The sequence below is a fragment of the Hemiscyllium ocellatum genome, chromosome 8 (genome assembly GCF_020745735.1).
Source record: "Hemiscyllium ocellatum isolate sHemOce1 chromosome 8, sHemOce1.pat.X.cur, whole genome shotgun sequence".
Taxonomy (NCBI): Eukaryota; Metazoa; Chordata; class Chondrichthyes; order Orectolobiformes; family Hemiscylliidae; genus Hemiscyllium; species Hemiscyllium ocellatum.
In genome coordinates, this window is record NC_083408.1 from 68,657,443 (window position 1) to 68,682,003 (window position 24,561).

The 24,561-nt window shown below is 39.9% G+C and overlaps 1 protein-coding gene across 2 annotated transcripts in view; it reads right to left on the reverse strand.

Moving 5' to 3' along the window:
• Positions 1–2,503: 2,503 nt before the first annotated feature.
• The window catches only part of cgrrf1 (cell growth regulator with ring finger domain 1), a 28,058-nt gene continuing 6,000 nt past the window's right edge, over positions 2,504–24,561 (reverse strand). For both annotated transcript variants that reach the window (XM_060828434.1, XM_060828435.1), the window contains exons 3-6: positions 16,999–17,176; positions 15,301–15,448; positions 14,314–14,421; positions 2,504–2,952 (exon numbers count right to left, since the gene is read on the reverse strand). In XM_060828434.1, coding sequence (XP_060684417.1) covers positions 2,557–2,952; positions 14,314–14,421; positions 15,301–15,448; positions 16,999–17,176 — 830 coding nt within the window. In that variant the 3' untranslated portion in view covers positions 2,504–2,556. The remainder of the gene's footprint in view (positions 2,953–14,313; positions 14,422–15,300; positions 15,449–16,998; positions 17,177–24,561) is intronic.

A 24,561-nucleotide genomic window follows, 5' to 3' on the forward strand; every position in this document is an offset into this window, starting at 1 on the left:
GAGATGACAGAGGTACTGGGCATAATTTTCCTGTCTTCCTTAAACTTGGGATGGTGCCAGAGGTCGGAAAAATTACAACCCTTGTTGTAGAAATTATATGAAGATAAATCCAGAAACTACAGGACAATCAGTGGGGAAGCTTTTACACATTATTATTTCACAGAAATTAGTCCTTAGGGTTAATGCAGGTTAATTAATGAGAGCAAGCATAAATTTGTTATAGGCAAGCTACATTCAACTAAATTTCTGGAGTTTATTGATAAGGCAACAGAGAGGGTTGATGTTGACAGAGTGTATATGAATTCATAAACATAACGTGATTTTACAATGTGAGTAAAATTATGACTTATGAAATAAAAGGGATCACAGTGATAGTGATACAAAATTGGCTGAGAAACAGGAAACAGCCATAGTCAGTCAATTTTTCTTGGACTGGAGAAAGATGTATAATGAAGTTCCCCAGGGAGGTGTTAGGGCCATTGCTCTTTCTGGTATATTAATATCTGATCATCTGTGAATAGAGCACAATTTCAAACTTTACAGATGATAAATTTTGAAAGCATTATCAATAGTAAGGAGGATAGTTTAGAACCACTGACTGCATAGATAGTTGGTTGAATGGGCAGGCAATGGCAAATGAAACATAATACAATGAAATGGGAAGTGATTCATTTTATTAATAAGAATGAGGAGAGTAAAAAGTGATGAAGGGCTCTGGCCCGAAACATCGAATTTCCTGTTCCTTGGATGCTGCCTGACCTGCTGTGCTTTAACCAGCAACACATTTTCAGCTAAGAATGAGGGGAGACAATCTAAACTAAAGGGTACAATTACAAAGGAGTACTGAACCAGAGGGACCTGAATGTATATGTAGATATGTTATTGAAAATAGCAGGGTAGATTGAAGGAATGGTTAATAAAGTGTTTAATTTCATTAAAAAAGAGTAAGAGTACAACATAAAGGAGGTTATATCAAACAAAAACAGAAATTGCTGGAAAAGTTCAGCAGGTTTGGAAGCATCTGTGAAGAGAAATCAGAGTTAACATTTCAGGTCCAGTGACCTTTCCTCAGAATGGAGCAGTTTTCCAGCACTGCAGTTCTTTTTGTTTTAAGAGGTTATGTTAAATTTGTATGGAATATTAGATTGGCCTCAATAAGAGTACTGCATCCGGTTTTGGGTACTACACTTGTCAAAAACTAAACAGAGTGTTGAAAAGATTAATGAGAATGGTTCCAGGGATGAGGAACTTCATTTTATAGATAGACTCATGAGATTGGGACCCTCTCTCAGAGGAGCTTGTAGGGAATTTCAGTGGAAGTGTATAAAATCATGAGGGGTCTGAAGAGAGTAGATGGGAAAAAAATATTCTTGATCCTTCCATCAATGGGAACAGTATGGTACAATTGGCAAAAGCATTGGAGACATGAAGAAAAATATTTTCATTTTTGGAGTGGTTGGAATTGGAAGGCACTACCCGAGTGTGCTGGAGGCAGATTTTACTGATTCCTGATGAAGAGCTTTTACCCAAAATGTCAATTTTCCTGCTACTCTGATGCTGCCTGACCTGCTGTGCTTTTCCAGCACCACACTCTCGACTCTGATCTCCAGCATCTGTAGTCCTCACTTTTGCCTAGCAGGTTTTATTGAGGCAGATAAGAGAGTACTGAATTATTGAAAAATGAAGGAATATGCAAGGTTACAGGGAAAAGGCTAGAGTCGGACTATGAGTAAATTGGTACTTTAGAAAGCCAACATTGACATGGTAGACTGAATGGCATCCTGTTACACTAACCATTTTATGAATCTGTTGACTAAAGGATGGGGAGGACTGCTAGAAGGCAAATATCTTTCTAGGTCATCTGCATTATCCAGCTCTCATAATCAAGACTCCTCTTTAACCAACTTGTTATCTCCTAGAAATGACCTCTGATTTGCCCCAGATGGGCCTGAATTTTTACTCTTCTCATTCACGCCTTTTCTAATCCCTCCTTTCTCTCTACTTCCCAAGGCCAAAGGCCTACCAGCTTGACTGACTCTCAAACCATTGCTGACTGTAGCTGGGAAACAGATGAAAAATTCTAAACAGGTCCTATTCTTAAATTACTGTCCGGTCCATGATAAGTTTTGTTGTAACAGGCATAATCACTAAGATTCTTTGAAATAGATAAGAGAAAGATCATGATTTGAAGTAAAATAAAACGAGTGAAGATTTGAATATAATTACCACTTAAGCTTGCAAGAACCTGAAACAATTTCTGGTGCAGCAATAAGTTGATGTTTAAAAATGTCAAATACTAATTTAATTAAATTAAACTGTATAAATGTTATTGTGTTCCTGGAGAAGTTTAAATGATTAACCTACTTGTTAATATAATTCCTTTGAACCTTCTCACATACAAGTAAACATTATCCCTACTCAGAATCTCAATAATATCTTAAATAACTTAATTACAAGACATCTTATGTCATACTTCATCATGGTTTATGACTCTAGATTGCACACAGACCTTTAGTATGTAAAAGCTGTACATGCCAAATTTATTTACTTTTTCCATTAAATATCAAGTTGTTCATTTACATCATTGTGAATGTTTTCTTCATCCGATTCTTCCCAGATACCTTCAAATGTCTGATTATCATCATCACCTTTAACTGCACCAACTTCTTCTTCTGTTCGTAAGAGGGCAAAAGATTCTGCAACAAACTCTCTGCACATGGGACATTGCTTGAAGTAGTTCACACAACAGTCACATAGACAGGCATGTCTGCAAGGCAGCAGAACCCAGTTCACAGGGGCATTCTGACACACAACACAATCCTTGCTGCTTTCATTTTGAGAGTTAAGCTCCTCCTCTGTGGTGCCAAATTTTTCCAGGAGTTTTTTATCCAGGCTAGTTTCTGAAGGTGGTTGTGCAGGCAAACTGGTTTCATCAACAGGTACAAAAAGTCTCTGAGTAATTAAAAAGTAGCAAGATAAAATTAAAATAGGAGAACACAGCTGGTTATGTAATATCTATTCTGAAAACTAATCACTTTATTTGCTAAACAGCCAGAGCTAAATCAATACAATTGCAAGAAATATTCCAAAAACTTCACTTTTATTTCCTAGATAAATGTAGGACACTAAATAATTCACTCATATTCAAAAGGAGATTTTATGCCTAGCTGAATAAGAAGGCACTTGTTAAAAGAAGCTACCGACAGCAATGCAGCACTCCCTCAACTGGTTTCACATCTAATGTGCCACAAATGATACAATATAATAAATAACTGATGTATATGAATGTGTACTAAATGACATTTATATTGTAATGTTTTGAATTTATTGGACTTTTGATAGAATTTTCAGCTCACTGCTTATATTAGGAAGTGTTTCACAGTAGGAATGCGTAGAAAAGGGAAAGAGAAAACAAGAAACAGAGAGAGTAACAAGTAACATTCTCGGATAAAGGGAGAGAGACAAATACTAAAACTAGCTGCTGAGCAATGGTGGTAATTGATATACTCTTCATTGAAAGTGAAGGGTGAAATAAAAAGATGAACACAAATCAGAGGAGCAGAGGGAAAAAAAATCGAAGGAAATCATTTTGAAAACAGTGCAAAATAAGGATTGCAGAGGGATTCATTTAAGAAATGTAAATATGCCTATGTTGAAATATAATTCTGAAGCAATCATGCATAATGCTACAAAATGGATTTACCTACAGATATCCACACCAATGAGCTCCAAATTTTTACTTAATCACAACAGAGGCCAATATCCCCTCACAAAAGAGCAAGTATCACCAGGCTGCTCTTAGCAATGACTCAAACTAATTCACAGCAACTATAGCAACTTCAAGGGAATAAATCTCACACCCACCTTCCAAAAGGTACCTGGGGAAGAACAGGATGGTCAATAAGTAATTTTAAAAGTACAGCATTCATAATATGAATATTTTGAAACTTAAAAATAGTTAGTTTTTATGTTTGTACATAAATGATAAATAGCCATTTAATAAAAGACATGGAAGCAAGCCAATGAAGAATCCAATTAGTCTATCAAGAAGCTTGACAGAATCTAAGTTGAATTTAATACACTAACTAAATGTTTAATGTTTCTTAATACATTTAAAACTATACAGTGCCAAATGGCTCATTAATCAAAGGCTGAATCATACATACAACCAAGGTCACGGGTTCCAATCAGAGTCTGTTCAGATTCATGTAACTGAAGCAGCAGTATGAATATAATTGGTTTAATAAAATTACAGTTGATTACAACATGAATTATTTTGTCTAACATACTGTGTCAACTCTTAAAACAACCAAAACTAATCCCACTGTCCTGTACTCTCAGTCTCATCTGCTCCAAATGCTCACATAGTATTCCCTGACTAGAAGAGGGTGGTTTGCAAGCCTAGGACTGTTTTACTTGGGATACCTGCACAGATAAAAGCCATTCACTCACTCAGTCCATGGTGGTGTTTTATACTGCACTCGAACATCCTCCCCAAAACCTTCACCTACACCAACCATGACAACAATCTAACATTTTCTCATATGCTCATGGAGCTCACCCATAAATATGCGTATACCATTCACACCAACCACTCCTTGTGGTAGCAAGCTGCACATTTCCACCACCACTCTTTGGACAGTGCTTTTTCTGAACTTTTGACTGGATTTCTTGGTATCTTATACTTATGATCACTACTTATGCTCTGTCTCACAGAGAAAACATTATTTCTGTAATCACTATGTCCGAACTTCTCATATTTTGGAAGTCTCCAAATAGGTCACTTCTCAGACTACATTATTCCAAAGAAAGAGATCCAGTCTGTCAATCCTTTCCTGACACATTAACTCATTTATTTCTTGTATCATCGTCATAAATATTCCCTGCACCCCTTATTATGCTGCAATATAATTTTAATATTATGCCCAAACCTGCAGGTGTTCTCTCGTGTGTGATTGAACTAAACTTCAATACAGGCTGAGCATAATCTACCAACTTTCAATTCCTTTTCTCTAAAAGTAAACTCTAGGGTATGGCTTGTCTTTTGTTAAAGAAAAGACATGATCTTGCTAACCCACAGTGCAGCATGTGTTTGTAGTTCAAGATCACTTTGCATAAAATCCTGTCTTTTTGAAGACAAGTGTGATGCTGCACCTAAAGTAGGAAGTACTTCCACTCACAGGTAGCTCAGGTTGATTTTATGTGATTCTGTTCTTCTCAGGCCATTGCAAGCAGAACATTAAATCTTCTGAGCATTTTCTAGGAGCATCACTCAACCTCTGCTAGTCTCCTGCTACTTGTCCCTGGAAATATCTGAGAGCAGGCAAAATGTGGCTGCACATTCCAATTACACATGCCTAGATGTTCTGCAGGTCATGAGAGAGAGAGAGAGAGAAGGATGTACTGCTTTTGACAGCAGGCAACATGAAGCCACCCCAACCAAAGACTGCCACTTTTTTGTTTCAGTAGGAGCAAAAATGGGAGTGTCGACCAGGGGTCTGATGGAAAGGTGAATCACTGATTTGAAAACTTACCTCATGAATGGGTGGGAGCACGCTGAGCAGGAGTGGACACGGGACTGCTGAATAAGTAAGTAATATATTTGGGTTGTTGCGTTACACCACTTAGGCAGTATCTCCCACCCATCCTCGCCCTCTAACCAAAAAAAAAGTTCTGTGCGCCAGATTGGTAAGGTAACCAGTTTTTAAAACTTTTTCAACAGTCTCTTTGGCAATTTAGAATAGTGGGAATGGAGGTTAGGGCAGTTGAATTTAGAATGTGGGAGGTAGCAGTCACCAGTCGTGTCCCTGCTGACTTCCACCGCAGGAAATGCACCCAACTCCAACTCCTCGAAAACTGGAGCTGGAGTTGGATGAATTTCAGATCATTCAGGAGGCAGAGGGGGTTACAGGGGTAGTCACTCCCCAGCTGCAAGACAAATGCAGCTGGGTCACAGTCGGGGACAGAGGGAGAGGGAGAGAGAGAGAGAGAGAGAGTTAGAGAGAGAGAGAAGGTTGAGAGTAGTGAAGTCAGAAATGAGGTTTCAAGTTTGCAAGAGTTCACCGGCAAGCAGGAAGGTGGTTTGAGGTGTCTCTACTTCAATGCCAGGAGCATCCAAAATAAGGTGGGCAAAGTTGCATGGGTTGGCACCTGGGACTTCAATTAATGGTGCTGGAAGAGCACAGCAGTTCAGGCAGCATCCAAGGTGCAACGAAATCAATGTTTCAGGCAAAAGCCCTTCATTTTTGCCCGAAACGTCGATTTTGCTGCACCTTGGATGCTGCCTGAACTGCTGTGCTCTTCCAGCACCACTAATCCAGAATCTGATTTCCAGCCTCTGCAGTCATTGTTTTTACCTGGGACTTCAATGTTGTGGCCATTTCAGAGAAATGGATAGAGCAGGAATGGTTGTTGCAGGTTCTGAGATTTAGGTGTTTCAGTAAGAACATAGAAGGTGATTAAAAAGAGGGAGAGGTGTGGCATTGTTAGTCAAGGACAGTATTTTGGTGGCAGAAAGGACATTTGAGGATTCGTCTACTGAGGTAGTATGGGCTAAGGTTAGAAACAGGAAAAGAGAGGTCACCCTGTTGGGAGTTTTCTATAGGCCTCTGAATAGTTCCAGAGATGTAGAGGAAAGGATAGCAAAGATAATTTTAGACAGGAGCAAGAGTGACAGGTTAATGGTTATGGGGGACTTTAACTTTCCAAATATTGACTGGAAATATTATAGTTCGAGTACTTTAGATGGGTCAGCCTTTGTCCAATGTGTGCAGGATGGTTTCTTGACACAGTATGTAGACAAGCCAACAAGGGGTGAGGCCACATTGGATTTGCTACTGGTTAATGAACCTGGTCAGGTGTTAAAGATTTGGAGGTCAGGGAGCACTTTGGTGATAGTGACCACAATTCGCTTATGTTTACTTTTAGCGATGGAAAGGGATAGGTATATACCACAGGGCAAGAGTTATTGCTGGGAGAAAGGCAATTATGATGCAATTAACCAAGTTTTAGGATGCATAGGATGAGGACAGAAACTGCAGGGGATGGGCATAATTGAAATGTGGAGCTTATTCAAGGAATAGCTACTATGTGTCCTTGATAAGTATGTACCTGTCAGGCAGGGAGGAAGTGGTCGAGCGAGTGAACCATGGTTTACTAAAGAAGCTAAATCTCTTGTCAAGAAGAAGGCAGCGGCTTATGTTAGGATTAGAGTTGAAGGCTCAGTTAGGGTGCTTGAGAGTTACAAGTTAGCCAGGAAAGACCGAAAGAGAGAGCTAAGAGTAGCCAAGAGGGGACATGAAAAGTCATCGGCAAATAGGATCAAGGAAATCCCTAAAGCTTTCTATAGGTATATCAGGAATAAAAGAATGATTAGAAAAAGATTAGGGCCAATCAAGGACAGTAGTGGGAAGTTGTACGTGGAATCGGAGGAGATAGGGGAAGTGCATAATGAATATTTTTCATCAATATTTATACTGGAAGAAGACAATGTTGTCGAGGAGAATATGGAGATACAGGCTACTAGACTGGATGGGCTCGAGCTTCACAAGGAGGTGGTGTTAACAATTCTGGAAAATGTGAAAATAGGTAAAAGTCCTCTGGGCCGGATGGGATTTGTCCTAGGATTCTCTGGGAAACCAGGGAGGAGATTGCAGAGCCTTTGGCTTTGATCATTATGTTGTCATTGTCTACAGGAATAGTACCAGAAGACTGGAGGATAGCAAATGTTGTCCCCTTGATCAAGAAGAGGAGTAAAATCAACCCTGGTAATTATAAACCAGTGAGCCTTACTTCGGTTGTGGGTAACATGTTGGAAAAGGTTATAGGAGATAGGATTTCCAAACATCTAGAGAGGAATAAGTTGATTAGGGATACTTAACACAGTTTTGTAAAAGGTAGGCCATGCTTCCAACCTTATTAATTTCTTTGGAGATGGTGACCGAACAGGTGGATGAGGGTAAAGCAGTTGATGTGGTGTATATGAATTGCAGTAAGGCATTTGATAAGTTTCCCCATAGTAGGCTATTGAACAAAATACGGAGGCATGGGATTGATAGTGATTTAGCAGTTTGGATCAGAAATTGGCTAGCTGAAAGAAGATAGAGGGTGGAGGTTGTTGGGAAATGATCATCCTGGAGTTCAGTTACTAGTGGTGTACCGTAAGAATCTGTTTTGGGGCCACTGCTGTTTGCCATTTTTATAAATAACCTGGATGAGGGCGTAGAAGGATGGGTTTGTAAATTTGCAGATGACACGAAGGTCGGTGGAGCTGTGGATAGTGCTGAAGGATGTTGCAGGTTATAGAGGGACATAGTAAGCTACGGAGCTGGGCAGAGAGGTGGCATATGGAGTTTAATGCAGAAAAATGTGAGGTGATTCATTTTTGGAAGGAGTAACAGGAATAAAGAGTACTAGGCTAATGATAAGATTCTTGGTAGTGTAGATGACAGAGAGATCTCAGTGTCCATGTATACAGATCCCTGAAAGTTACAACCCAGATTGATAGGGTTGGTAAGGCTACATACGGTGTGTTAGCTTTTATTGGTAGAGGGACTGAGTTTCAAAGCCATGAGTTCATGCTGCAGCTGTACAAAACTCTAGTGCAGCCGCACTTGGGGTATTGTATGCAGTTCTGGTCAGCTCATCATAGGAAGTTTGTGAAAACTTTGTAAAGAGTGCAGAGGAGATTTACCAGGATGTTGCCTGGTATGGAGGGAAGGTCTTATAGGGAAATGCTGAGGGACTTGAGATTGTTTTCGTTAGAGAGAAGAAGATTGAGAGGTGACTTAGTTGAGACATAAGATAATCAGAGGGTTAAATGAGGGCTCTCAGTGAGTGCAATTTTCCTCAGATGGTGATGGCTGGCACGAGAGGACAAAGTGTTAAATTGAGGGGTGATAGATATAGAACAGATGTCAGAGGTAGTTTCTTTACTCAGAGGTAGTTTCTTTACTCAGAGTAGTAGGGGCGTGGAATGCATTGCCTGCAACAGCAGTAGACTCACCAATTTTAAGGGCATTTAAATGGTCATTGGATAAACATATGGATGAAAATGGAAAAGTGTAGATTAGATGGGCTTTACATTAGTCCCACAGATTGGCACAACACTGAGGGCTGAAGGGTCTGTACTGCGCTGTAATTTTCTATCAAGGTCACTGCCTTAGCTTTAATTACTAACTTCACACATAGGGGCATGAAGCATCGGAAGTTACCCAGTGAAGCAGACTGTCACATACAAGGCTGGGTGCCAGCCAAAGTTCCTTATAATTTTTCTTGCGATTGCATGAACCCCTGAGGTCTGTGCACGGTATTGGCTTCCAAACGTGGAATCAATGAATCTATACGCTGATCACTGTGCACGGAGCTTCCTTGAGGCCGTTAGCTACTTCTACTGTTCATGAACTCAATGCAGCACAGAAGGGAGCCATTTTGCATATTGTGCCTACACAATGTTGACAAAATCTGACTACATTAATCCCATTTTTCCAGTTTTTGCTTCTGAAGGCTTTGACAATACACATGAATATCTAAATACTGCTTAAATATCACAGAGTTTCTAACTGAATCATCCTTCCTGGAAGGGAGTTCCAGAGCCTACCAACCTCTAAGTGAAAATATTGCTCCTCAACTCTCCTCGTAGCATTCATAAGCATCTTCCTAGCAATTAATATCAAGGTAGTGGCAATCTCCCATTTTCTTTAAAAAAGCCAATTCCCTAACTTGTCTACATGTTTCTTCCTTCACTTCCATTAGGTCATCTGTAGACAAGACCTGCACCTGTGACTAAGTCTTTCTTATGTTTTATCCTTATTCACATGGATTTTATTTTTGTCTAATTATTTTGTCTTTTCCTTTCCAGGTGACGTGAAATATCCCATATCCTTGGATCTGCTAAGCCACACACTTTGGGATTGATGTTCTTGGTTACGGAAGATGCTATCTATCCTCTATTATAAAATCGTCTATTACTTTTATAATTCTATTCTAGTTCTTCCCAATTTGGTCAATGTATCTTACTGGTTGGACACAACCAACATCTGCTGGACCTCTTTTGCAACCTCTTCTAAATCCACACTACCTGCATCCCCATCAGTCACACTCTCCGTTTCCTTAAATTCTGCAGTTAACTCATCTCCTTATTTTCAAAGTCTTTCCATTTTCTACAAGGCAAGGTCAGGACTGTGACGGAATAATCCATCAGCTCCAATAACACTCAAGAAGCTTGATATCATCCAAGACAAACTGCTTATTTGATTGGCATCTCACACACTGCTTTAACCATTCACTCGCTCCAATGCCAACATATAGTCACAGCAATGTGTGCCAGTTACAAGATTACACTACAGTAACTCGCCAAGTCTCCTTCAAAGATAAGAAAACACACTGTGAGGAGGTTTCAAAAAGTGTTGAAACAAGTTAAGTGAGTGGGCAAAAAATTGGCAGATGCATACAATATTGCAAAATATGAAATTATCCACCTTGGCAGGAAACCTGAAAATGCAGAATATTATGCAAGTGGATAGAGACTGTAGAGCATTGCAGTACAAAGAGACCAGAGCAATTAGGAAGGCAAGTGGAATGTTAGCCCTTGGTGAAAGAGGAATAGAGTTCAAGAGTTAAAAAATCTTACTACAACTGACCAGGACATTGGTCAGAATGCATCTGGAGTACGGAGTTCTGTTTTATCTCCTCAGTAAAGAAAAGATTTAACTGCTTCCAAAGCAAGTAGCTGAACAGGCTGGGTCATTTTCCCTGGAGTGTCGGAGGCTGAGGGGTGACCTTATAGAGGTTTACAAAATTATAAGGGGCTTGGATAGGATAAATAGGCAAAGTCTTTTCCCTGGCGTCAGGGAGTCCAGAGCTAGAGGGTATAGGTTTAGGTTGAGATGGGAAAGATATAACAGAGTCCTAATGGGCAACTTTTTCACATAGAGGGTGGTATTTGTATGGAATGAGCTGCCAGAGGAAGTGGTGGAGGCTGGTACAATTGCAATATTTAAGAGGCATTTGGATGGGTATATGAATAGGAAGGGTTTGGAGGGATGTGGACTGGATGCTGGCAGGTGGGACTAGATTGGTTTGGGGTATCTGGTCGGCATGGACGGGTTGGACCGAAGGGTCTGTTTCCATGCTGTACATCTCTAGGACTCTAAGTATATCCGAGAAAGTCACAACACTGATTCCTGGGATGAAAGGGGCTATTTTATGAAGAAAGGTTAAGCAGACTACTTCATTATTCATTACAGTTTAGAAGAATAAGAGACAATCAAATGAAATACAAGATACTGATGGGTCCTGATGGAGTAGAAAACATTTCCTCTCGGGACGGGGGTTTGGGAATCAAGAACTGAGTACAGTTTCAAAATAAAATCTCCCATCATTTAAGGTGAAGATGAACAGGAAGCTTTTCTTTCAGAGCAATGCAAAGTCTTTTTAATTCTCTTCTATCTTTTCTCAGTCTACTACTTTGCCAGTCCCTAAGGGCTGAAGATGATTTGTTTCCACTCAGCCAGTGAGTGCAGTGGAGGGTTGTGAATGGGCTGACGGGTAGGTTGCAGGGGAATGGTGAGGTGGTTGGTGGGAGTGGGTTCTGTACTCACTAAATAGTACAATAGTCCAATGGAGCCACACACTCTGCCTCTGGCAGGGCAGGTGAGTGAATGGGACACTTTAGATTCTGTGCACTCTTTTCACTTAGCCTCTATGTATTCATTCAGTGATGCCTTTGCAGAGGCTTCTTCTCCAATTCATGCATTCTAGGGCAAATGACTCCCACATGTCAGCAGGAATGTTGCATTTAGTTAGGGAGGTTTTCAAGACGTCCTTGTCCTCTGCCCTGTTGGAGATCACTTACAATTGAAGAGCTTGCTGTAGAGCATTTCTTTAGGAAATTTCTATTAGATTAGATTACTTACAGTGTGGAAACAGGCCCTTTGGCCCAACAAGTGCACACCGACCCTCCGAAGAGCAACCCATCCCCTACATTTACCCCGTCACCTAACACTACGGGCAATTTAGCATGGCCAATTCACCTAACCTGCACATTTTGGACTGTGGGAGGAAACCGGAGGAAACCCACGCAGACACGGGGAGAATGTGCAAACTCCACACAGACTTTTGCCTGAGGCGGGAATTGAACTGGGTCTCTGGCACTGTGAGGCAGCAGTGCTAACCACTGTGCCACCCCAAATTGTCTGTTGAGCAACTGGACAATGTGGCCTACTTGTTGCAGCTGGGTATGCATAACCAGTATCTCGATACTGGGAATACTGGCCAGGGAGCAAACACTCACATTGATACACTACTCTGCCAGTGGGTGCAGTGTTGTACGACAGGAGTGGACTGGTACAGAACCTTAGTTTTCCGGATGTCCAGTCTGAGGCCTATTCTCTCAAACACTTTGGTGAACGTGTTAACAGTGCTTGGTCTCTGCACACTCAAACATCATCTATGTACTACTGCTTGACGACAGAAGTTGTCTTTTATAGATAGCAGTGGAGGTTGGATGTTTGAATATACTCAAGGGTAAGATATATGGATTTTTGATTAACAAGGGAATCCAGGGTTACAGGGGACAGGCAAGGAAATGGAATTAAGGCCATAATCAAATCAGCCATGAAATTATTGAATCACAGAGTAGGCTCAACAGGCAAGATAACCTATTTTTACTCCTATTTCCTACTATCTTGTGCATCAAACCTAACCCAAAGGAAAATGGTTGTATTAGCTGGAGATCATAATCTCAGTCCAAGGACATTGCAGCACGTGGAGTTTTTCCTGACACTGTTCTAGACATTGCTTAGCACTTGTGTGATTCAGTTGTTGCTTCCCAGTTACCAATTCAAGCATGAGTGTCCAAGTCTTATTGCACATGGACATGGATTGTTTCAGTATTTGAGGAGTTGCAAATCTCACTTAACACTGTGGATTCATGGATGAAGCTGCTGAAGGTACTACCTTCAATAATCTTCCCTTCATAAGTGGGAATGTTCACCAATGAATCCACAGTGTGAAGTGAGATTTGCAACTCTTCAAATACTGAAACAGTCCATGTCCATGTGCAATAAGATTTGGACACTCAGGTTTAAATTGGTAACTGGGAAGCAACAACTGAATCACACAAGTGCTAGGCAATGATGATCTTAAACATGAGAATTTGACCACCTCTCCTTGATATTTTATAGAATTATTATTATTGAATTCACCACTATCAACAACCTGGGGATTACTATTGACTAGACACTAAACTGGACTAACTTTATATCTACTGTAGCTCAGGAGGAGGCAGAATCTGGGAGTTGAGGCAACAAACTCATCTCCTGATTCTCAAATGCCTGCCTATCATCTACAGTACACAAATTAGGAATGTGACAGAATATCATCCATTTTCATGGATGACCGTAGCTCCATTAATACAAAAACAGCCCATTTTACTAATATCCCATCCATAATCTAAACATTCACTCCCTCGACAGAACCTTTCAAACCTGCAATTTCTACCACCTAGAAGGACAAGGGACACATGGGAACACCAACTGCCAAGCTATACAACCTCACGACATATGGCTGTTCCCTCACTACTGCTTGTTCAAAATTCTGAAATTCCCTTCTGAACAACACTCTGGACGTACCTAAGTTACACGGACTGTAATTGTTCATGGTTACAGCTCACTACCACTTTCACAAGGACAATTAGAGAAGGGAAAAAAAACTCTAGCCTATCCAATAATGAACATGCTGTATTTTTTTTCTTTAAAACCTCACTGAGCTGAAATTTCTGCTTATTTTCAAAAACTAATACTGCGCCATGAGGATTTATAATTAGAGGATAAAAAAGGTAGGCATAAAGAACTCCTTGGAGAGGACTTAAACCTGCAACCTTCTCTCTCAGATGATTTTGTACAGAGCTACAGCAGTCAAAATCTTTAAGTCAATACCTTCTCCCCATTAGGGAACTGAATGCCAGTCTCCCACTTGATGTGCAGCAATATTAACCATGATATTAATAAGGGACTACATAGTTTTAATTGTTACTTTTGCCAATTTCTAAACTCACCTACGCCTTTATTATTTATGCTTAGCAATCAGCAATAATGCTCCTTGCTCTCTCCATAATCAAACAGCTTAATAACAATCTCTCTCAGGAAACAGTAGAGAAAACAAGCTGAAAATCTTAGCTATAATCTTTATGCATGTAAACCATAATATGGCAGCATTTTACTCTCAAAGGCTCTCTGTAATAAACCTTAGGAGAAATATTAGAATGCATAGTTGATTCCATTCTCCTATAATCACTACACCTGGTAGACCTACCTTAAGGTCATATATGTGACCTTGTGCAGTCAACAGATACTGGTACAAGATTCGGCAGGTGAGTCTGTATTTCTCATCTGGAACATGAATTACTGTAACCATAGAAACCTGAAGATACAGAAGCCATGTATATTGTGAAATTTTCTGATTAAAATGTAAACATAGCAACAAAAACATTTAAACAGCTTGAATTTCTAAAAGGTAGTTTGATGGATGATTTACTTAACCAATTGTACCAAGCTGAAGTTTCTGAGTAACTGCACAATACAGCCTGAAATATTTAGTTTAGATTAGATTAGATTCCCTGCAGTGTGGAAAAAGGCCCTTCGGCCCAACAAGTTCACACTGACCCTCTGAAGATCTATTCCTCTACTAATGCACCTATTACTATGGGCAATTTAGCATGGCCAATTCACCTGACCTGCACACCTTTGGACTGTGGGAGGAAACCAGAACACCCAGAGGAAACCCACGCAGCTGAAATCGAACCCGGGTCCCTGGCGCTGTGAGGCAGCAGTGCTAACCACTGAGTCACCATGCCACCAGTGTCATCATGGTCATCAATAGATTCTTAGTTGCAATTTGTAGTCATTTATAAAGTTTCGCTCTAAGCATCCTACTAAAAGTAATACAATTTAATATTTCTATGTTCTCTCACTCTCCAAGGCTGTAGGGGGGCACAATTGACTTTCAGCCTTAGACCAACTACAGCAAAAAAAAATGAGGGAGGGGGAAAAATGTGAAAATTTGAAAACTGCGAAAGTTTGAAAACTGCAGCACCAAACTGTAATTTGAATAGTCTGTTAACACAAGGCTGGGATCAGTTACTGCTTCCATAAAGCATCACAGGCCTCTAATGCAATGTTACAATAGCCCAGAATATGTTGCCATCTGCTGAGGAGGTAGACAGTCAGTCAAAAATAAAATATTTTTCAATTGGTATGCAACCATTTTTATTTTTAAAAAAATATCAATTCATATACTTACAATTTCATAAATGTCCCGGTCTTCCTCTTCTGCTAATGTTAACAATGCTACTAGTGGATATCGTGTTCGAGGCAGACTCCCAAAATCTTTTATTGTTAAATATTTAGGTAGCTGAAAGAATTTTTCACTGTCACTCTGTTTCTCAATGCTAGTACAATATGATAAAGAAATTAATTCTGAAACTATAATCAGTTCTAATAGTAATGTTGCAAGACAAATTCAAAGTTATTTGAATCTCCGGTTTGTTTTAAAGAAAACAGTTTAGGATGAATTTTCCAATCTGAGCATGGTTTCTTTTAAAAACAAAGAAAGAGCACTGCATTTCTAACAAAAGATTCTAGTCAGGGATCCTTCAGAAATGCAGAGTTGCATTTTACGTCTGACAGATCCCGCAAAACGCAGGAGTCAGGAAACAGTAAACCACGTCCCCTTTCTCACAGTTTCTTGCTGTATTCTGAGATTTAAATGTCTAGTTCGCAGACAAACTTTGACAGCTCTTGTGAAAGAGCAAGTGCATTAGATAGATGTGAGATTAGGGTGCCAATGAAGGAGTGCTTTGGGAAAATTGGGTGGGCAGGAGATGTTAGGGAGTGTTGGATCCTGCAGCATTTGAGCCCCAGGTGGAGATTACTGGGGGATGTTGGTCAGAGTCCAGGGAGATGTAGTTGGGGATCAGTTTAATAATTACTTAGGTTTTTAAACTAGGTTTTTAATAGTTTATATTTCAGGAATATGGGGACAGAATAGGCCGTTCAAGCTATCAAACTTGTTCTGCTATTTAATGTAATCAAATACTTCAATGCCTCATACCCACACTAAACTCTTTATGTCACTGATAAAGATTTTTTAAAAATCAACCTGTACTCTACATATATTCAAAGACTGAGCATCCATAGCCCTGGAGTACAGAATCCTAAAGATCCACCACCTTTTGAGCGAAAAGGACACTTTCCTTGTCTTGGTCCTAAATGATATACCCCCATAAAAATGTCCACCAACCTCCCCCCACCCCAGGAAATCATCCTGCCTGCAATAGCACTGTCCATTCCTTGAAGTAGTTCGTAGATTTCAATTAGATCATTTCCCATTCTTTAAAACTCTGGAGAACATAGGCCCAATTTACCCAATCCCCTTCATAGGCTAGCCACATCATCTCAAGACAAAGTCTGGTCAACCTTTATTGCACTCACTCTGTGGCAACATTTTTGCTGTGGTAAGGAGACCGAAACTACACACAATACTCCGGGCAAAGTCTAAGTTAACTTCAACTGAAGCAAGACTTCATAACTTCTGTATTCTCTTCCGATCTGTGACCTGTGTCAGCTCCATAGCTCCCAAAGATATGTGCACTTATCTAATTCTGACCAACTGTATATCCCAAAGTATCCTCTGTTGCCTGGACCTCAAGGTTTGGATGCTCTTCCAACACCTCTCTGCTTCTCTGCCTGATTTTCTTTCTTTAGGACACTCCTCAAAACCTACTTTGACCAAACTTCAGGTAATCAGAAACTAATATCTGAATGTAGCTCCATGTCACCCTTGATTAAATGATGCTTGTGACATTTTACTACACTGAAGGTGCCTCACAAGTCAACTGTTATTTTTGTATGCGATTTGAAATTAGTTAACATTATTAACCCCAACTTTGATAGGTATACAAGACTCAGATTTGTTAAGAAATTTAAAAAAAAAGGATACAGAAATGTCTCTTGATAGAGATATTGTCTATCTATAGCTTCTTCCAGTTTCTGTGGCACCTTGATTCTGAAGCTGTAAACATGTTTTTGCAATCCTTCGTGAAGTTTATGAACATTACATCCCCAGTAGACAGTCAGAAGGCATTTCTCTATGCAATGAGATTTGAGATTTACTCCACCTGCAAAGATAATGCAGAAACGGTTTCAGACGTAGCAAATTCTATCCAAAGTATTCTCAGCACAGACAAACTTGTTGAGAAGTACATTAGAAATGTAGTTACTGACAAATTATGTTCTTCATCAGAACTTATAAAGTTAGCACCTTCCAGAAAAGCTCATTTGATTTTGTAAAAGATGCAGTGAACATTGTGATAGTGGAAAGAGAAACAAGGTGAAAATAACTTCCTATATTTCTTGAGCACATTCTTACACCATTATCTCCTGTGCATTGCAGTCAGTCAATATACTCACATTGGCCACAAGGTACTGCATTCTCAACTTTTTTTCATATAAAACTAACAATGTCGAAAATACAACACTATATCTTGATACAGCAGAAATAGATTTAAATACAATAGGAACAAGGAAGTGGTGACAGTTCTCAATGAGATTGAAGGAAGTGAGGCAGGTAGTCATGTCATAGAATAAGGGAAATTTAAAAGAAAAGGCCAGAAACTGGCTGTGATTGAAGATTTTTACTGCCTTATCCAACCCAAGAAAAGCCTCTCACATCAAAACAAAGAAAGGCATCTCAAAAGTTCTGAAGTTTTAAAGTTATGTTGAGCCATGTAAATTGGTGTTTATGTTGTAATGATTTACTGTCTAAGAATTACATTGTTTAGAGTCAGAGATTTACAGCACAGAAACAGACCCTTCGGTCCAACTCATCCATGCCGACCAGATATCCTGACTTAATCTAGTATCATTTGCCAGCACTTGGCCCATATCCCTCTAAACCCTTCCTATTCATAGACCCATCCATAGGTTAAGAAAACAGTAGGATTTGGAATTAAATAAATTTATAGCAAAGTTTTGCAAGTGAAAACTGATAGCAACAGAAAGCTGGTTAGTTCAACAAAGTAATATTAAAATAGTCAACACAGGGAGAGATTTTTCACAGTAATTATTCTTTAAAAATGCATACAACTCCAAAAATTAAGAGATTAAAAATTGTATAATTCTGGTTAAACTGTGAGTCTAACCCTTCACTGTTAGTCTTATCATAAAGTATAGAGTATCATTTGAAACAAGGGCCATGCCCTGGTTAGTTGTAAAAATGAGATTTAATGCTCGTATGGTCATATTTACTCATCTAATGCACAATTTTATAAAATGAACAAGTTCCTTGGCAAACTTTTAAAAAGACAGTACTACTTTTGGAAATGCAGAAATTCCACAATTGAAAAGTAATCATCTGACCAAATAACAAATAAGCAATGTACAAGCAATTTATCTACACCTTCAGAAAATAGACAGCAAATACACAAGAACTTTTAATTTCATGTTAATGTCTTTGATTAATCTGCATTTTCAGCTTTTTCTCTCTTTTCCACAGAAGATACGTGATAAAACTCCCAAACCAGCTTTTAGGCAAGAATCACAAGAAGTCAATGGCAATTTGTTCCAATTATTTTCTCCCACTTGATAAGCAACACAACCAAGGCTTGGAACTCAGTAAAGTGTTGACTCTGCAATTGCTAGTACTCCAGAACACATACTTTCTCCAGCCTTCCCTTATGCTTTTTGCTCCTCTTAGAGTCATAGAGTTGTACAGCATGGAAACAGACCCTTCGGTCCAATCCGTCCATGCCGACCAGATATCCCAACCCAATCTAGTCCTACCGGTCAGCACCCGGCCCATATCCCTCCAAACTATTCCTATTCCCATCCAAATGCCTTTTAATGCTGCAATTGTACCAGCCTCCACCACACCATCTGGCAGCTCATTCCATATATACCACCCTCTGTGTGAAAAAGTTGCCCTGTAGGTCTCTTTTATATCTTTCCCCTCTCATCCTAAACCTATGCCCTCTAGTTCTGGACTCCCCAACCCCAGGGAAAAGACTTTGCCTATTTATCCTATCCATGCCCTTCATAATTTTGTAAACCTCTATAGGGTCACCCCTCAGCCTCCGACGGTCCAGGGAAAACAGCCCCAGCCTGTTCAGCCTCTCCCTGAAGCTCAGATCCTCCAACCCTGGCAACGTCCTTGTAAATATTTTCTGAACCCTTTCAAGTTTCTTTGAAGTTGTTGAGTCATGAAAGCATACACTTCCCTTTTTACCAGATGGCCATCCATTGCAATATAAAATCTAGTAATCATTATTCAAATGTTAATCAGAAGTGTTGGCATACAATTAAATCTGTGGGATATCATCAATAATCCTAATGTGGTCCTCACCAGACATTTCTCCAATTTTCATGCTAACTATAACCTAGTAAGAGCAGATATAGCTATCTTATTAAAGTTTTAAAGATAATCTTGCACAAATATTGATGCCTCTTCATTGCCTTTTAAGTCATGAATGAATTGTTAACTCATCATTTCTAAACAGTTGCTGAGAAATGGTATGGTCTTAAATAACATGCCTAGATTTCTATTTATTAGATATGTGTTTAAGATGCAATGAAAATTTTGTGCATTATGTTAAGGAGATTGTTCATTATCTTACATCAAATTCAGTCAAAATAAAAGTCACAACTGACACAGTCATTTCTTATCGTCATTTAAACCTTAATAGCATTAGATAGAAGTGAAATCTCTGTGAATGTGCCAAACATCTCCAACAGGCCAGATGGAGGGCAATCACGAACAATGGAAGGAGAATATGAAATCCTGAGCATCCCACCCACCCACCCACTTCAGTAAGGACTACTTGTCGTATCTGCAGCAGGGTGTGCACATCCAGTATTGGGCTATTTAGTCACCTCACATCCACAACACCAAAGTGGAAGAAAGTCATCCTTAATCCCAAGGGTCTGGCTAAGAAGAACTAAAGTGCAATATATGCATCTAATTACATATCTCACAAAATTCAATAATTCTTTGTCAGTGCAGCCATGTAAACTGAGAATATACTTGTTCAATTAGCAAAAACAACAGATACTGAATTGATACAATTTCATTCTGGTGATAGATTAGAATAGAATAAATAGTCATAGGGTCATACAGCACAGAAACAGCCCCAATGGTCCAACTCGTCCATAGTTTTTATGTTCACTAAGATGTAAAGAAGAATTTCAATGTCAGCAGTTAGATTTGTGGTTATTTTTCTTATGTAGGATTCCAACAATGCACTTAATTCAGAAGTAGAAGAGGGTCTTCAACTACTGACACAGCACGTCTATTTGTTATCCATCTTTCCATCCCCAGAGTTAAAGTTGCAGTTAGTGCTGAATGCAATTTTGTTTTGTTGTGTGGCTTCCATTGTAGTAGATGTTTTGAAACATTTTCAGACTCATTTCACTGCAAGCAGAGTTGGTCAGAGGACATTAAAGTCAAAATAAAAGAGAAAAGATAGCCCACTGACGAGCTTAAGTTTGGAATTAAATTCCATCCATAAGTCATCTGCTTTGGTTGTGAACAGGATACAAATTTACGTACCTCGGTTTTAAAGCTAAAAGATTACTTAGAAGGAACTTGCTTGATGTTCTCCTCTTCTGCTTAAGATCTTATTCTCCAGGCAACAACTTTAGTAATGGTTGACTTAATTCAAAATTATTATTTGTGAGATCTCTCAAGTTTCATTCCCAAGCTATTAGGAGAATTTAATTAAATATAAAAGGTGAAGCAACGCTGCTTTAAAAAACAATGCTGAACAAGTAATTAAGTACTTTAGTTTTGTCAACCTTTGTTGTCTCCTCCCAGGCCCTGCCTCCCAATTAGAGACAGCAAACATGATAGACATGTGATCACACCAATTCCATAGTGAGCCTGCCAAATTTCAGCAGTTTTACTTTATGATCTTTGGATTTGAATTATATTTTCTTAAGCAAATTAAAATATTTGGCAAAAGTGCGTTGTTTCCAATTTTTGGGGTCACACAGAAGCAGAAAAATCCAAGAACATATTATTAAAAGAATGGGGTGCAGACCACATGGGGGGATTGAAAAAAAGTGAAGCTAAGATAGTAAAATCAATCAGATGGGCCAATGGGCTGAGAAGTGGCAGATGGTCTTTAATTCAGGTAAATGCAAGGTGCTGTATTTTGGAAAAACAAATCTTAGCAGGACTTAATGGTAAGATCCTAGGGAGTGTTGCTTAACAAAGAGACCATGGAGTGCAGGTTCATAGCTCCTTGAAAGTGGAGTTGCAGGTCGATAGGATAGTGAAGAGGCATCTGGTATGCTCTCCTTTATTGGTCAGAGTATTGAGTAGAGGTGTTGGGAAGTCATGCTGCGGCCGTACAGGACATTGGTTCGGCCACTGTTGGAATATTGCGTGCAATTTTGGTCTCCTTCCTATTGGAAAGATGTGAAAGTTGAAAGGGTTCAGAAATTATTTACAAGGATGTCGCCAGGGTTGGAGGATTTGAGCTATAGGGAGAGGCTGAACAGGTTGAGGCTGTTTTCCCTGGAGCGTCAGAGGTTGGGGGGTGACCTTATAGAGGTTTACAAAATTATAGGATAAATAGGCGAAGTCTTTTCCCTGGGGTCGGGGAGTCCAGAACTAGATGGCATAGGTTTAGGGTGAGAGGGGAAAGATATAAAAAAGACCTGTGGGTCAACTTTTTCACACAGAGGGTGGTACATGTATGGAATGAGCTACCAGAGGAAGTGGTGGAGGCTGGTACAATTGCAATATTTAAGATGCATTTGGATGGGTATATGAATAGGAAGGGTTTGGAGGGATATGGGATGGGTGCTGACAGGTGGGACTAGATTGGATTGGGATATCTGGGTCGGCATGGACGGGTTGGACCGAAGGGTCTGTTTCCATGCTGTACATCTCTATGACTCTATGACACCATCAAGAAGTTTTTACCTCCAGAAAGTGGTAGTAAAACAAAGGTATTTTGGATAATTGGCAGGCAGATGTATTTTGACAAAAGAGCTTAGTGTATGTGTATGACAGAAAAAGCAAAAATAACAAAGAGCAAGAGCACAGAAGAAGAAGTTTGTAGTGGAACTGAAGACAGCTTCTTTGTTCTGTCTAACATTTGCCAACAGAAACGTTCATCCAGGATTGTGTCAGAATAGCAGCCTGACAGCAGAGGGAGCAGAAAGATTGACAGCAGTGAGGGTGACTAGAGTTAGAAATCATCACCACACAGTTAAATTCACAATTAATTTTGGAGGAACCTGCTTGGGACAGGTCACAGCACAGAAACAGATAAGTGACTATTTTAAGCGTGGCCTTACAGTCAGTCTGCAGTAGTGAGTAGAGTGGGTTCTTTCTTGATTATATGTTTTATTGAGATATGTCTCTCGATTAAACTTAGAATATAAGCCATAAGTATTAATTTAACCTGGAGCAATGTTTTGTCAAGGAATAAGATAGTGCTATTTTCTGGGTCTCTGGATTGAAAGAAGCAAAAACAGCCCTTAGTAGAGTGATATGCTCTTCTTGTCAGATGTGGGAGTTTAGGGAGAGTTTATGGGTTACTGAGGATTACATCTGCAATAAGTGCCATTGGTTGCGAATTCTATCAGATCAAATGGATAGTTGGAGAGACAGAGGCAATGAGGAATTTACAAGAGCAAGGGGATGTGATGGATGGCCATGATAGGAAGGGGGTAAAGTCGCAGATTCGGTCACATTAATGGGCTAAACTCCAGGAAAGGTAAGAGAGGTAGGTAGTTCGTGCAGGGTCTTCTGTGGCTATCCCCATTTCAAAGTACGCCGTTTTGGAAAATGTCAGGGGGTACGGATTCTCAGGGGAACATAGCATGAACAGCCAAGTTTCTAATATTAGAGCCAGTCTCAATGCAACGAAGGGTACATCGAGTTCCAAGAGATCGATTGTGTTAGGAGATTCTCTAGTCAGGGGCACAGATAGACGTTTCGGTGGCCAGCAGTGATAAAGCAGAATGGTGTGTTGCTTCCCTGGTGCCAAGATCAAGGATGTCTCAGAGAGGATGCAGAATGTTCTCAAGGGGGAGAGGGACCAGCAAGAGGTCATTGTACACATTGGAACCAATGACATAGGAAGGGAAAAGGTTGAGATTCTGAAGGGAGATTACACAGAGTTGGGCAGGAATTTAAAAAGGAGGTCCTCGAGTGTAGTAATATTGGGATTATTCACGATGCTATGAGCTAGTGAGGGCAGGAAGAGGGCAAATGAATGCATGGCTGAGGAGCTGGTGTATGGGAGAAGGATTTGCATTTTTGGATCATTGGAATCTCTTTTGGGGTAGAAGTGACCTGTACAAGAAGGACGGTTTGCACCTAAATTGTGAGGGGACTAATAAACTGGTAGGGAACTTTGCTAGAGCTGCTCAGGAGGACTTAAACTAGTAAGGTGGGGAGGTGGGACCCAGCAAGATAGTGAGGAAAAAGATCAATCTGAGACTGGTACAATTGCGAACAAAAGTGAGTCAAACAATCAGGGCAGGCAGGGACAAAGCAGGGAACAAGGTAGGATTGATAAATTAACTGCATTTATTTCAATGCAAGAGGTCTAACAGGGAAGGCAGATGAACTCACGCATGGGTAGGAACATTGGACTGGGATACCATAGTAATTATAGTAATTACAGAGACATGGCTCAGGGATGGACAGGACTGGCAGCTTAATGTTCCAGGATACAAATGCTATAGGAAGGATAGAAAGGGAGGCAAGAGTGGAGGGGGAAGAGGCATTTTTTATAAGGGTTAGCATTACAGCTGTTCTGAGGGAGGATATTTCCAGAAATACATCCAGGGACGTTATTTGGGTGGAACTGAGAAATAAGACAGGGATGATCACCTGATTGAGATTGTATGATAGACCCTCCCCCAACAGTCAGAGGGAAATTCAGAAACAAACTCGTAAGGAGATCTCAGCTATCTGTAAGAATAACAGGGTGGCTATGGTAGGGGATTTTAACTTTCCAAACACCAATTGGGACTGCCATTGTGTTAAAGGTTTAGATGGAGAGGAATTTGTTAAGTGTGTACAAGAAAATTTTCTGATTCAGTATGTGGATGTACCAACTAGAGAAGGTGCAAAACTTGACCTACTCTTGGGAAATAAGGCAGGGCAGGTGACTGAGGTGTCAGTGGGGGAGCACTTTGAGGCCAACATCCATAATTCTATTCGTTTTAAAATAGTGATGGAAAAGGATAGACTAGATCTAAAAGTTGAAGTTCTAAATTGGAGAAAGGCCAATTTTGACGGTATTAGGTAAGAACTTTTGAAGCTGAATGGAGGCAGATGTTCGCAGGTAAAGGGACGGCTGGAAAATGGGAAGCCTTCAGAAATGAGATAACGAGAACCCAGAGAAAGTATATTCCTGTCAGGGTGAAAGGAAAGGCCGGTAGGTATGGGGAATGCTGGATGACTAAAGAAATTGAGGGTTTGGTTAAGAAAAAGAAGTAAGCATATGTCATGTATAGACAGGATAGATCTAGTGAATTCTGAGAA